Genomic DNA, 15,766 nt, shown 5'->3' on the forward strand with positions numbered 1-15,766 from the left:
ATTTTATGCTGTCTCTTTTTTATCCTGAGGTACTGAGGATTGAATCCGAGGGTGCTTTACCACTCAGTTACATACCTAGTCCTTTTTTAAAATTCAATTTTGAGACAGGGTCTCCCCAAGTTGCCAAGGCTGGCCTGAGTTCTGGAGCAGCTGGGGGTTACAGGTGTGCACCACCATGCCCTGAGCCAGCCTTGTTTTAAGTGTTTATAGTCACTTCTACTTTCATAAAGGAAGTCTATATCTTGTAGTATTTCTTAATTTTAAAAGACTTTTTTCTCATTTACTAAAGAAAGATAGATTTCTTTAACTTTCCCTTTATTGCCCTAGCAAAGGAAAACATTTAAATATTTCTAAGGTATACCTCGACAATGTTTCTGAGATACCATTTTATGTATACACACTTGCTGTAAAACTTCATATACCTCTCATGAGCTGCTGTTTGTTATTCAGGCACTCTCTCTCGATATTAGCCAACTCTGCCTTCTGCTGTTGGATGATCTTTTTCAAAGAGCCATCTAATTCTTGTTGTTGCTTCTGAACAAATTCTTGTTCCTATTAGACAGTTAACCATCAGTTAATAAGTATCTACAGAACTAAATATCCATTTATTTATGACTGTATATATTAGTAATTAACAAGATTTCTTTTTATCTTTCGGAGGTGCTGGGAATAGAATCCAAGATCTTGAGCATCCTAGGTGAGCACTCTACCACTGTTAATCTTATTAACTTCCCCAGCAGTTAACAAGATCTCTAAACCAAGTTTACAAAGTTAGCCAGATTTTAAAATCACTCAAATTATATAGTGCATATGTAGTATACATGTATTAGTCATCCAATTCAACTTTGAAAAAAAATTAGAATGCAAAATATTCTAAATTCACTGTTAAGAATGACACACATTCATAATTAAAATGCCCTATTACACTAGCAGCTTTTGGAAAACAATAAGTTTACAGCTTCTAAAACTGACTATTCCCTCTAATATGGAGCAACTCCTTCTAATATGGAGTGACAAGAACAAAAATATATAAGAAATGTCTTTTAGGAAGAAAGGCAATGAAAGAGCTGAAAAGTAAAACAAATGTCAGAATTTTAAACTTTATTTTTCTAAGAAATAGAGTAAGTGAAAAATACTAAGCCTGCACAACAAAGAAATACAGTTTCTATTTTCTATAGCCTATTACTGAAAAGAACAATAGTTTCAAGACTTAACGGAGAATGTATGACTAAAGAAATATAAACTAGGATTAGAAAAGGGAGTTACATATAAATATATAAATAAAATTCTTATAATCACAAGATTCTACCAACATGTTTGGGGTTTACTAATTCATTCAACAAGTATTTGCTGAGTACATATGACATGCCAAATTTATGCTTTAAAAAAAGTAAATTTGGATCTCTATCCCTCGCTTGGCAATGATAGCAATTGGTGATTAACTCAAGGAATATGCTGATCAATTTAACTGTGGATTTAGGGTTGAAGCAGCACTTTACCATAATCCCCCCTCCTGTATATCTAAGAGAAGATCAAACCCCAAAATCTATTTTGGAACCATTTGTTGGGTTTTGGACAGTCTGACAAGGTCTGAATCACTACTAACCTGGTCCTGAGTGAACATAGTAGTCTAGCAAGTTCTTCAAAATATTTGCCTTACAATAATGTCTCTGGAAGTGATCAGTTCAGGCTGTTTCTTCAAAGTAATTTAAGTCATAAGTGTTGTTGTTCTGCATCATTTGTATTTTAGCATGAATACAAATATACAGTAGCAGAAAAAAAGACTAATGGGTTACCTATACAACTTTATCATAGGCAAAATTTTTCAATGAATACTTAAATTCAATAGGACTAAAGAAGTGTGCCCTGAAGCAGCTAATACATAGAAAGTAAAGGGCTAAAATGGTTATATACAACCAGGTAGAACTAATGGTATGCTGCTGCAAAGGTAAAATCTAGAATATGGAGTTTTAATTTTATTAAACAGATGCAAAATCTCCATGCTTATCTTTCACACAATTACCACAAAGAGAGTTCAAGATTCTTATTTTCTAGCTAGGCATGATGGCGCTAGGCATGATGGCACATACCTGTAATCTCAGCAGCTCAGAGGCTTAAACAGGAGGATCACAAGTTCAAAGATGGCCTCTGCCACTTAGTGAAGCCCTAAGCAATTTATCAAGACCCTGTTCCCTGTCTCAAAATACAAACTAAAACCAGGCTGGGGATGTGGCTCAGTGGTAAAGCACCTCTGAATTTAATCTCTGGTACCAAAAAAAAAATGATTTTTCCCCTATAATAAATATTTGTAATAAAAATTGTTTCTCCAACTTCAATTACAGAATTTCTATATGCAACTTGTTTAATAAACTTATAACCTGCAGATATATTAAAGGATTTCTTTTGTTTAACATTTTTAGTGTTGGTTTGCAAAAAGGATTTTTAAAGGATGCCTGCATGAGGAAAGTTGATAGAATGAGATGGACATTATCACCCTAGGCACATGTTGGCTGCACATATGGTGTGACTCTACATAGTGTACAACCAGAGAAGTGAAAAGTTGTGCTCCATTTGTGTACAATGAATTAAAATGCATTCTGCTGTCATGTATAACTAATTAGAACAAATTAACAAAAGAAAAAGAAAAAATACCTCTATGGATAGAATCAATGGTCTAACTTAACTAGTATATACATATGAAGACTTGAAGTCAAATGCAAAGGTATAAAATGGAGTCAGTAAATGTGCAATTTCTTATCTATGCAATTTTGGGACATATTACTATAATACATTTATATATATAGATTACACAAAGAAGTCAGGTCCAAAGAAAACCTTCATTCAGCATTCTGTAAATGCTGGATGGATATTGCACTAGTTATAGACTTATTAAAATTAATAAAAGACAGTTTTGCCTTCAAGGAGCTTCTACTCTACTGGTCCCAACTACCCCTGGTCTTGGATTGTCAGTTCCTTTCCTTAGTATCATACTTTCAAAATTTCAAAATTAAACCACAGAAAACTCAAAGCTGGAGATAAAGAGTCCAGAAGCCAGGCCCTACAATGAATAACAGTACTACAGAAGTGTACCCTAAAGTAGCTAAAACATAAAGGGCAAAGAAGGGTAAAGACAGTTACATAGAAGCAGGCAGAATTTTTACCTTCAGGTGCTCCAGAAGGTAAAATAAGGATCACCAAATAAAAATTAAGGTAGGCAGTTACAAATCCAATAAACAGATGCAGTTTCTAACAATCAGAGTTAGCAAAGAACCCAGGTGCCGCGGAGTTGAATAAGCAAGCAGGATCTGAACAATGATGTAGTCAGGGATAATGCACAAAGAATTTTTTATGTTAAAGCTAAAAATTATCTGACAATGTCCTTCATACACAAATTAATATATTTCATCACCTCAAAAAAATGAAATTCTACATTATAATGCATTCATTAAATTTTCTAACATCAAAGTCCAAGTACAATACATTCACAATGGAATTTATAATTAGAAATTACTCTTTAAGAACTTCTAAGAGAAATTACACATTTCAAAAATATTGCACAAATTACCTTTTAAAAAAAGATGTTTAAATCACTAGAAATAACAAATAAAAGACAACAAAATAACTCAAAACTATTAAGACCAAAAGTCATTTTTTAAAATGGGTACATAAATTATAAAATGAGTGCCCTTTAAAAGTACATGTTTAAATTCTATTAGGGAGTTTTATAATTAATTAAATAACTATAAGCAATAAAACTACAACTTTGGGTTCTAGAAAACTATAAGAAAGAAATATGATATACCGGACTATTTGATCATTTTAACTCAGATGTGCTCAAAAATGGTAATGATCAGAAAAGTGATCGTAATTCATAATTTCTCCCTCGTTAAAAAAATATTTTGCTTACTCTTTTAGAAGATGATAATAAGACTTGAACATCTGCCAGTAATTTAAAAAAGAAAGTCTAATTTTGAGAAGAGGGAAAAGGAAGGGTTGAAATCAAGCTGTATTCTCTCTACTCCAGTTGTATATATCAAACCACAAACAAAAATTAAAATTTTAAATGAACTAGTCTTCCCTATGGAAACTGTGAGAAAGAATACAGCCTAGAATTCCAGACTTAATTTAAAACTATAAAGAATAGCAACTCACTATTCATTATTAAGAATTTGAACAAATGAAAACTAGAGTTAAATCTAAAATCACTACTTTTACTATGGCTTTTCTGACCATATCCATAATTAAAACATCTCCATAAACATATGCAATCAAAAGGTCACTTCACACAAAGATAAAAATCTGATCACAGCATTCAATTTCTCACATGTGCAAAGCTTATAAAATACTATTGCAAAGATATTTTACTTCTTTAAAAAGATGAATATTTCAAATTAAAATTTGTGGTGGGATAGAAAAAAAGAACACTGTTTTAGAAGTGTTCTAGTTCCAGCTCTTCCATTAATTTCTTATGTGACTTTAGGCCGATCATTTAGTCTTCTGTGACTCAATTTCTTCATCTGTATAATAGATATATTCCATCCCATTTTAGGATGGTGGCAGTGATAATCAGATGTGAAAACTCTCTGAAGAATAAAGTTCATGTCAGGCTATTATTGTCAATACTGACATTATCATCTATCAGTCTTCTAGATTTTAGCAAATGAAGTCAACAATGAAAAGGCACATGTGAGTCAAAGAAAGAGTGGGTAAAACAGGAGAAGGCATCCTCCCACAAGCACGTGGGACTTACGTCCTGCATTTGGGCGTTGAAGACTGCACAAGAGGACAACTGAAAAGACTGAATCATGACCTGAGCAACACCCTGTGGATCAGAATACAATGCACCTCCCAGATGAGAATACATCTGAATGACTTTCATAAATAGAATGAGTAATTACACAAATGTTAATTTCTCGGAGCCTAGATCAACTCAATTGACAGAGAGGCCTCTTTCTCATGCCTTGAATAAAGTTTTTGAACTAGACCAGTGGTTTCCAGACTCTAGTGTATTGCCATTGTTTTGTTAAACCATATTCCCTTTTCAAAAACTCATTCAAAAAAATCTATTTATAAACAGATTTAAAAAGTGGTGCTACTTTAGTTGAGGTAGAATCAGGGACCCACAGACCCAAGATTCCTTAACTTTTGAAGAGCTCTTGGGAGAACAGACTGAAAACCACTGGACTAGGCGATTAAATATGTTCTAGCTCCATAAGGATATAGCTAATATTTATTAATTCTAAAAAAAAAAGTTTAAAATAGACTGTAGAGTTATCAAGTTTTAGAAACTTTGTCAAAGGAATAAATACTTTTGAAACCTGTTAGATTTTAAACACTTCATTAAGTTTACAGAAAGAATTTACTATTATTTTCAGCTTTAGTTGGAAAATATAAGAAGCCCACAAAATTCAATGAAAAATCACCAAGAAGACTTATTAAAGCAAAGAATCACCTAATTCATTCTACACTAAATTTTCAGTTTCAACTCTACAGTTTAATATATTACCTTTTAGAATTTAAATGAACTTAGAATTTAAATAGTCTACATTATGTTATAAGGCAAGCTATATTGTTATTTATTATATGGTTTGAAATTCAAATTAAGCAAAAGTGGGTATGTGGCCATCAAGGAATTCATCTTTACTTTATTCACAAGAAATGGCTAATAACCACTGGACCAAGTAGATGAGAGTTTAGATGAAGCACAGAATGAGTAGCTTAAATCAGAGGTAATATGGTATGTTGTATGGAGATTCAATATATGAAATATGCATATAAGTCCCCCCTTTTCTAGATGAAAATATTGGCTCAACCAGTAATCAGATGTGTGATTCTGAGAGTCACTCAACCTTTCTATGTTTGGTTACCTCACCTCTAAAATGGGAGTAATGTTTATTCTGAGACTGAATTCAAATATTTAAAATTTAGAACAGTGCTTGGCACATAGTAAATGGCTAAGTATTACCTTAAACTAGTAATCCTTACACCATGCCAAGATAAAATCTTTCACTGCCTCATAGCAAGCAAAAAAAAAAAAAAGGGCAAACTAATTCTACTTAAGTAAGTTAGCGGTACTAAAATCTTAATTCTAAGATTTTATTTTCCTTATTTTTCTTAACATTATAATATTCTCTCCCCTGAAATGATAGCAACAAGTAAATGGCAAATTTAAAATATCTTTACTTGGCACAAAAAACGTTAATGGAAATCCATGTCACTGCCTCCACTAGTTTTTGTTCATTCTGGTTTTTTTTAATGGGGTCTATAAAATCTAAAAATTTGTGAGTCACTTTTTGAATCACATAAAACCATATTAAATGGATAAGTCAAAGCAACAATTAATATGAATCCATATCTCTTCTTTGTTTAACTGACATATGCAAACTTAAAATTGAATTTATTTCTCTTTCCCTTCAGGCTTAATATGAATTTAAAGATTCTTAGTATAAGAATTTTGTAAAGCTACATGCAGTGGAAAATTCTGTTAAAAATACTAATTTATTGGGCTGGAGATGTGGCTCAAGAGTGAAATGCTTACCTTGCATGGGTTCAATCCCCATATTACAAAATAGAAAAAAAAAAACTAAAACTAATATATCTAGTTTTGTAAATAATGTCCACAAGTTAAGATAAAGCCTTATCATAACCTAGAATCAAGTTTATTTAACTCCATATAGTTAAAAATTGTCTATTTAATTTCTCGATTTTGAATCAAAGAGATAAACAATATACTTAATATTTAAAATCTGAATTTAAAATTGTTTATGTGTTCAACCTTAGAAGTAATAAATGTTTGATCTACCATTTAACATTACCAATTTCCATTTTTCTTCTAACTTTGAGCTTTATAGAAATAATGGCCTTTTATTTCCATAAATAATGGCAATCTTTTCCTAAGCACAATGCTTATATACTCACCCTCTATTTTTCTTTTCTAAAAGTCTGCTATCAAACATAGGCATTACTACTTAAAATTTAAGATTGCGCCATAATTAAAATTTGGATAACAATGGATTTTGCATATATTTGTTTCTTTCATCTTAAGTCAACTTTCTAAACATTCCACTTGATCATATCAGCAATTTAAATGTCACCAATAGTGTGAACTTAGCACTATGAAAAGAAGCTGGGAATCTGGATCCGGAGAAGTGCGACTTAATGATTACAGTTGAAGTCTTCCCTTTCAACCACGGTTTACTGAACTGAGAAAATGCTGCTTTCTGTTTTTAGTAGCATTAAGCTGCTGCTGTTACCTGAGCATGCTGGCTTTGTGCAAGCTCCTCTTTCCTGCGTTTCATGAGCTCTTTTCTCAGCTCTTTGGGTGCTTTCTCCACTTCATTTATAACCTACAGTGTATAAGCATGCAGGAGGTGGAGATATAATGCTTTCTCCACAGCAAGCATTTATGTGAGCAGACAAGCTATAGGTCAAATATTCAAGTTGTTAGAAAGTTTCTTTCAACATGCATTAGCATAAGTGTTAGTTTGGTGAAAAAGAATAAAAGGACAGAACATGCTTGATCTCAGTGCAGAAAGGTACACTGTACGATACAAAGGTTAATTAGTTGCTTAATTATCCCTATATATCATTTTCTCTCTTAAAAAGACCCAAAGACAATCAGTGAAGAATTACTCAGAACACTAATGCTGAAGTAAAGGTGATAAGCTCAACTGACCTTGAAAGATCATAAAATTGCAAATGTTTTCTACTGACATTGTTTGAAATACTGGACATAAGAAAAGTTAATGCCATTTATAAAAGTGCAAATTTTTATAACTGGCTTCATAATACCAAAGAAATAACTCTAAATGAAATCCACATGAGACTGAAGAAAAGAAAAGAAAAAGCAAATCTTACAGTATACAAAGGAGAAATAAATGGATAATGTTTTTTCCATAAAATACACCATTTTATACGTGGTGAGATTAAATGAACATAACTGAGACTTTGTGGAATTAGAACAACATTCTCCTTTGCTGACAATTTATTAAGCTTTTCAACTTTAAAATCAGTAACATGAGTATTCTAAAATAAGTTTAATAAGCTATGATTTATTATAGTTTATCATATATTAATAAAGTATATTAATAATATCAAATATATTTATTAATATATTAATAGTATAGTAATACTATTATAATTACTATACTAATAGTAATTAGTCTATTTATTAATAAAAAATATATTATAAAATGAAGTATATTTTTGAGTTCCTTCTTTAAAACATTTCAAAATCCTAGATATGAATTCCATCTACCAATATAGATCTATAATCTAACATGAAAAGCAATCATAAATTTATAAGTAGAAGCACCAAAGAAACCAGATTCCAAATCACCACATGCCATTGACGGTCCAAGAAAGAGACTGATTTTGATGTAATAGTGCACTTAAAATTTCCCATCAGTAATCCCTCATGAAACCAAATCACCAATAAAAGGAAGAGTCGCCCCAAATGCAAGAAGTTTAGCAATAAGGAAAAAATACATAATATAGTTATTTAAAATATGCAATCATGATCTCAAATATGTTCACCAGCTAAAGTTCTACCTCAAAACAATAACTAAAGGCTTATTTATTTAGGATTAAGTTATATATTTACCCATAAAATATTTTTAATCTGATACAAAGAATAGCCTCTTAATCAAACTACCCATGGTTTCAAGAAAAATTGTAAATACCCTCATCATGGAATATACAGCAGTTCTATATAATAAACAGTAATAAAATTAATTTTTAGAAATGGTAGCTTCATCTACAAACCATTTTATTCATCTTTACCTAAAGAAATCATACAACACTATATTTATTAATCTTCAATTCTATCCCATTTTTAAGCACATCCTTAAGATTTAGAAGCATTGTTTGAATTTCTTCATATTTAAATATTAAAGTTGATAAATCTGAGTATTTAAGAAGTATAAAAAAGAGAAAAAGCATTCACTAGTTGAGATCTTTTTTTTTTCCTGGTCCTAATAGAATTCATTATAATTATTTCCCTGGAGTCTTTTAAATCATGAAAAGGTTAACACCTCCTCCTACTGAAGATGCAGAATTAATCATAAAATTATCTCTGAAAATTACTTAGGACACAAAGGTCTTGTGGTTTTAATTTGAGGACAGACAGACGCAATAATATATAGAAATCCTTCTTACAAATTGATGACACTCTTTTATAAGAAATAATACTACAAATAAATTCTACAACAATATGGAAAGATTTCAGGAAAGATGGAAAAACTCATTCTAGTCAAATGACTTTACATATATTTTGCAGTTTTGATTTTTCAAACTACGTTGCAATTTGATAAACTTAGATATTATTTTTTAAATTTCAAGTTATTCAGTTGTTTGGGACAATGTCTAAGAAAATCAATAAAGCTAATCAAGAAAAACTGTGCTAAAAGTATGAATTAAAGATGACATGCAAATAATTAATAAGTAATAAAATGAATTATAGTTGTTTCAGGGAAAATAACAACAAAATAAGTTTTCTTGGAAAAAAATTCCTATATAAGTAAGGTCTTAAGTGTTGCATTAATAAAAGAGGAATGGTAGATTAGAACAAGGACTAGATTTTATTTAAACACTCAGTTCAAGGTTTAGCTAGACATTTAGTGTCAGTCTGTGAACCTGATTAGGCCACTAAAACCTCTTTAACTCTAGTTTTCTTGGCAGTAAAATAGGGATTACATCTAACTTTACTGCTACCATCCCGCATCACTGTTGCAAAGACAGGCCTAAAGAAAGACAGCACTATTTGACTCTCATTTATTACTCCTAATTCCTTAGACAGCATTAAATTTACTTTAAAAATAGATTTAAAAATGAAAAACAGTAGTTACACTTACCTCCTTCTTTCGGTTCTTCAGCATATTCTGAAATTTGGATAGCTCTTTTTCTTGTTCTCCTTTAATGCGTTTGGCTTCATCTCGTAGGCGATTTGTGTGTTCTTGTTCTAGTCGTTCAATAGTCTGTTTCTGCTGCTTTTCTAGATTCTCAATTTCCTGGTCATATTGTCGCTTTTTACCCTGTAAAACAATGTACTATAAGATCATTTAATTCTATCACCCATATTAACTCATTAGTAAGTACAGTGAATATGTTTACTAACAGCATATAACTAGTATTTAAATTTAGTAATATAACTTTTGCCATGATGAACAAATCAAATGAACTAAAACAGTTTGCAAATTTTTTCAAAAAAATGAATAACATTTATAACATGTTAAATATTTTTACTTCTACTATAGAGGTATCACAGTTTTTAAAATTTTTAGAGAATCCAGAAGAATACCCAGTTGCTTTGAATTACTCAAGTAAATTAGAATAATATCAGTATTCATTCAAAAAAATTTTTTTGTTAATCAAAGGAAGTCATTTTAATAACATCATTTGTCATTTTTAGATTTACTTTTCTTCATTATGACTCTTAACATTCTATTCTATTGAAACAAAATTTGAATTATATATCTACTCTTTCAACAAAAGATTTGTGTAATATTTGAGTAATAATGCAATTTTGAATTATAGGTATGGTTAAAATATTTGTAAAGGACATTTTCTTTTTCAAAGAAACTTGAAAACAAAACATTTTGGAAAAGAGAATATAACCAGTATTCAATGAGGAAAAAAAACCTCGTTATTTTCTTAGGAATTTGTATTACAATCTAATACAAGTAATCAACAATGCCACACTTCACACTAAACAATCCTTACCACTTAAAATTACAAGACAGAAAAAGGACTATATTTAAAACTTGAATACTATTTCGAATGATTTTTTCTAACCTACCTTAAGCCATACATTCAATATAAAGTTATCAAAATTTTGTATCACATTAATAATTCCTTTTCTGGGGTTGGGACTGTAGCTCAGCAGTAGAGCACTTGCCTAGCACATGTGAGGCCCTGGGTTCCATCCTCAGCACCACATTTAAAAAAAAAATTAAAAAAAGATATTGTGTTCAACTATAACTAAAAAAAATAAATATTAAAAAATAATAATAATTCCCTTTCCAATTCTGGATACAAATAAAAAACAATTACCCTTGACTATTCAGCAATGTTTTCTTTAGCTGCAATAATAAGGAAATGGAAGCTTAACTGTGGGAGCCAGTGAAACAAGTGAAGTTTGAAAAGGATCCCCATAGGTTCTAACACTCTGCCAGCTTTGAAGAAACTGCTCTAGAAGGGTTAAAATTTTGGATTCTACACTGAAAGGTTGAATTGAAACGCTGAAAAATTATCTGGCAGTAGATACATTTAAGAACCTCATAAACCATCTATTGGTTTCATGATTCTAAGTTTTCATGACAGATTTTATCTGGGAAAAAATCATCACACGATAAATCAGTAAAAAGACAGATTGGGATTCTTTCAAAAAAAAAATAATTTTTTTTAAAACAAGGCATCCAGAACACCAAAGCAATAAAGGCCAGAAATACATACAAGACCAAGAACATCTAATAATCAGAGAACAAATTCTGAAACCTGCTGGTGGGTTTTATTAAAAGCATTAAATTTCATTAATAAAATGGTACAAAAATCTAAGACTTTACCATCATTTCTTGCTCAAAGCGCCGGAATATTTGTTCTCGTTGTTGCTGCAACTTGCTATTGAGCTGTTGTTGGGCTCTTTGCTCTTCTTTCTGAAGAAATCTTAACTCTCGAAGTTCCTGACGTCTGTGACAAAAAGTAATAATTAACAACATAGAGGAAGACAGAAAAAAATTACACCTATGAAATAACATTTTTAAGACCCAATTTTTAAATGAAAAAGAATATGTTGTCTACCAACCTGAGAAACCTCAATTCCTCAGTTTTGGAGTCACTGTCTGTAACTATCTTCGATGTTGTTACACTCACTTCTACACCATCAACAATAAATTTTCGTGTTTTCTTCAATGTTTTCTTTTGTCTTCTTGTTTCCTGAGTGAGATTTTTACTTTAGTTAGGTTTTATGTAAGGAATACTGAAGAAATGAAACATTTTTTTCTTCAAAAATAAAAATAGGGCTGGGGATGTGGCTCAAGCGGTGGCACACTCGCCTGGCATGCACAGGATGCTGGGTTCGATCCTCAACACCATATAAAAAAAAATAGAATAAAGATATTGTGTCCACCTAAAACTAAAAAATAAATATTAAAAAAAAGTTAAAAATAAAAACAGATGCACAGCCTGACAACTATACATGTGAAATAAGAATATAAAGCAGGGAGACTAGCCTCTAACCCTTAAACTTTGACCTCCGAACTCCACTTCCTTTATGGATAAATTCAATTTTTTTAAAAAGTAAAATTGGGCATTTTGATTACATACATACATAACTTCTCTGACACTACATAATTAGGAACAAGTGAATGCTTTACATAAATGGATAATTAGTATAACTTACATATCAACCACTTTTTCTTCATCTTTTCATTTTTGTGATTTCTCAGATACCTCTGCCTTTTTACTGACAAAACACTTCAAAATGAATTCCTGGGACTTATCCCTTAAAATATCTAAATCTATAAATCTGAGGGCAGCTGGCAATGTTTTTTGAAAAGGTTCTCTGGTAAGTTTTAAATGCTGTCAGGACAGGGAATCAAAATCTATTTAACCAACAGCAATAATGCCAACAGCACTCCTCACTAGGGCCAGGGTTGGATGTGTGATTTTATAATTACTAGAAAGACAGTGCCTCTACTATACCCCAAAGCACCTGACCTACCTACTAGCTACTACCTAAAAACTCTTTATCAAGACCTTTTTTAAAATTCTGTTAATTGCTCAACGGGCACCCAAAATCTTTTAAATGTATACAGAAATAACAGAAATCTAAAACTCCTACAAACACATTTTGATAAACCCAAATGTGTAAAGAGCATACTTGGTTTCAATATGGAGAAGGAGGTTATAGCAAAGAGAGCAAAAGTAAAAACACTAAACTCAAAATGCATTAGAATTTTACAGTTTGCCTCTGGCACCTTTTGATCACCTTTCTAAAAATTCTCTTACTCTTTCATCCTCCAGGACCCACAATCTTCATGCTCCTCTCCCTAGCCCTGGGAGGCTACTACTGGACTACGGTAGCCTCCCCAGACTCCCTCTAAAATTGAACACTGGCATGCTCCAAAAAATCTGCCTCCCTTAATCTCCAACTTTCACATTTCTTCAGTTTCTCCTAAAGTATCCACAATTACTATCTCCATAATTCTCATAGAAGAATTTGTATTTTTAAAAGAGGCTACTAGGTCAGTGAATGAATTTTGGATTGGTGGAATTACAGTTGGCAAAACAAAGCAAACTGAAGAGAAAAGAAAAAGAAGAAAAATCCAGGCCAAGTAACACTTTGGAGTGGACAAGTAGGACGATCAGTCGTTCTGTGGAGGTCTGTCCCTATGGTCAGTTTTCCTACATTGCTTATGCTTGTCAATCTCCTCTTATTTATCAACCTAAAATCTCTAAGAAGTATTTTTCCAAAGTGTAATTCATAGCTCTACCTATTGGAACCCCACAGGATCCTTTGTTACAGATACTGATTATCAGGACCCTTCCCAGATTTCTACATAGCTCCCCTCATAATTCCTAAGCACACCAAAGACTTGAGAATTATGCTCTAAAAGCTCCAAATGTTCTAGGTTTTAGTTTTTGGTTTTGTTTGTTTTCCCACAAGGCTATCACCTGTATAAGCCAATGGTAAGTGGAGGATTGTTTACCTCCTAAATGTGCTTAAAAATAGATCATTCTTTCAATTTCTCAGTTCTTTCATATATTAGTCATCATTCCTCAAATCGCACCTAGATATGTGCAATAAAAGACTGTAAATCAAACTAAGCGACTATATACTGTAATTATCTACATTATGTGTACAAAAATAAATAGGTCCTACCAAAAGATTGAAAGAATATAAACAAAATCTCTCTTCTTGGTTCTTTTTAATTGATTGCCTTAATGACCAAGAAAGAACTCAGAAGGTAGTATTATTACTCTGATTTAATGCTGCTTTATTTTCAAGACATCAATGAACTCTAAAATTGCCAAAATGACAAAAACAAAAACAAACAAACAAACAAAAAAACCCAACCAAGGACCCACATGTACTTACTTGTAAAGATATTGACCCACTGTCTTTAGTTTTACTTAGGAAGCTAGAGATGGATAAATTCAAGTCAATGCTGCTATTATCAGCAGCGGAACCAGTGCCTGAATCAGTATCATTTTCCTTCTGATTCTCAGATTCTGGTAGCAGTATGGTTTCAGTTTTTGATAAAGCACCTATTTCTCCTTTATTTTCTGCATCTTCAGAGTTGATATTAATACTGGGTATTGAAACAGGCTGAGGTTCACTGGGCTGTGAAGTTGCAGGAACTTGAGGTTCTATTTTAATTGGCACTTCACGTGGAATTTCTTTATTCTCTGTCTCTATCTGAGCAGTGGCTTCCTGAGCATCCTGAGTTTCACTTCCTACAGCCTTTTGTTCAGTATCAATCACTGCACTTCTGACCTCTATTTCTTCAGTGCCACTTAACTCACTAACTTCCTCAACTTCATTTGTCCTTGGTTCTTCATTGGTCTCCAATATGTTCTCTGAACTGTTGACTAGTTGTTCTTCACTTTTAACTTCTACAGATCTTTCATCTACATCTTTAGTCTCAACTATTTCTTTAGTAGGAGGAACATCCTTAGTACCACAAACCTCAGGACCTTCCATGGGCTTATCTATTACTTTCTGGGCTACTTCAACCACTTCTTTCCCATCATTAGTCTGAACAACCTCAATATTGTTTTCAACTGCCTTCTCAGCAACATTTGTTGCCTCATTTGTCACTTTGCTACTATCTATCACCTTGCTACTATCTACCATGTTGCTACTATCATTGATCATATCATTTTGAGTTCTGTCATCTTTTTCCAATTTCTCTGGGGTGTCCTCCTTTGTAAGCCCAACTTCATTGTCAACTACCTGAATATCTGTCTCTTTTTCTCCAGTCTCTTGAGAAACTAAATCAACTGTCTGAATAGTAGAATCTTTCATTTCTTCAGATTTTATAAATTTATTTTCAAGTGTCTGTTGTTTATCCTGATCCTTTTCTCCCTCCTGTTTCAAATTATGTTTGTTATTTGTTTCTAAAGTTACTGTTACATTATTCTCTTCTCCTTCATTGACTGAATTAATGCCCACAGCTGCCTGATCTTCTGTGTCAGGCAGATTTTCCAACTTGAGTCTCTTCTCTCTCTCACTGTCCTGGATTACTGTTGGTCTATCATGGTATTCAGACACAGCTTCTAAATGAGCATCATTTGTATCTTCATTAATACCCTCCACAGCCTTTTCAGCTTCAGCAGTGGTGAGTTTTTCATTAAGAACTTTGCTGCTAAAATTATCCCCAGAAGAACTGCGTTCTGTTTTTTCTGAGACGGACTCCAAAATACAAGCATTTTGTGAAAGTTTATCTTCTTCTGAACTGGCAATACTAAGGTCAGAGGAGGCACGCTTACTTGCAGGTATTGGCTAAAAAAGATTTTATACATTTTTAATGTTAAAACAGGATTCAAGATGGTGATCAAAACAATGTTTACAATGGTTTAATATCTATATTCAATAGAAGTTATTGAAGTTATAATTTAAGGAATTAACAGTTCTTCAACAATAAATATGAGAAAAATAAGTAGTAAGAAGCAATCATTATTAACTTCACTTTTAAAATTAAAGATTTTATACTCCTAGCCATCAGTTTTATTCCTTAGATGTAGGTACAATCCCCCACCTCAAAGC

At 32.0% G+C, this 15,766-nt stretch overlaps 1 protein-coding gene across 3 annotated transcripts in view; it reads right to left on the bottom strand.

Annotated features, from left to right (window-relative positions):
• Nucleotides 1-15,766, bottom strand: part of Slk (STE20 like kinase) — a 58,829-nt gene that overhangs the window by 10,257 nt on the left and 32,806 nt on the right. The window contains exons 9-14 of one of the 3 annotated variants that reach the window (XM_005333590.5): nucleotides 14,096-15,502; nucleotides 11,801-11,931; nucleotides 11,562-11,685; nucleotides 9,852-10,031; nucleotides 7,254-7,346; nucleotides 423-552 (exon numbers count right to left, since the gene is read on the bottom strand). In XM_005333590.5, coding sequence (XP_005333647.1) covers nucleotides 423-552; nucleotides 7,254-7,346; nucleotides 9,852-10,031; nucleotides 11,562-11,685; nucleotides 11,801-11,931; nucleotides 14,096-15,502 — 2,065 coding nt within the window. The remainder of the gene's footprint in view (nucleotides 1-422; nucleotides 553-7,253; nucleotides 7,347-9,851; nucleotides 10,032-11,561; nucleotides 11,686-11,800; nucleotides 11,932-14,095; nucleotides 15,503-15,766) is intronic. The other 2 variants (XM_078015175.1, XM_005333592.5) reach the window with 2 other exon arrangements.

This window comes from Ictidomys tridecemlineatus, chromosome 1 (genome assembly GCF_052094955.1).
Source record: "Ictidomys tridecemlineatus isolate mIctTri1 chromosome 1, mIctTri1.hap1, whole genome shotgun sequence".
Lineage (NCBI taxonomy): Eukaryota > Metazoa > Chordata > Mammalia > Rodentia > Sciuridae > Ictidomys > Ictidomys tridecemlineatus.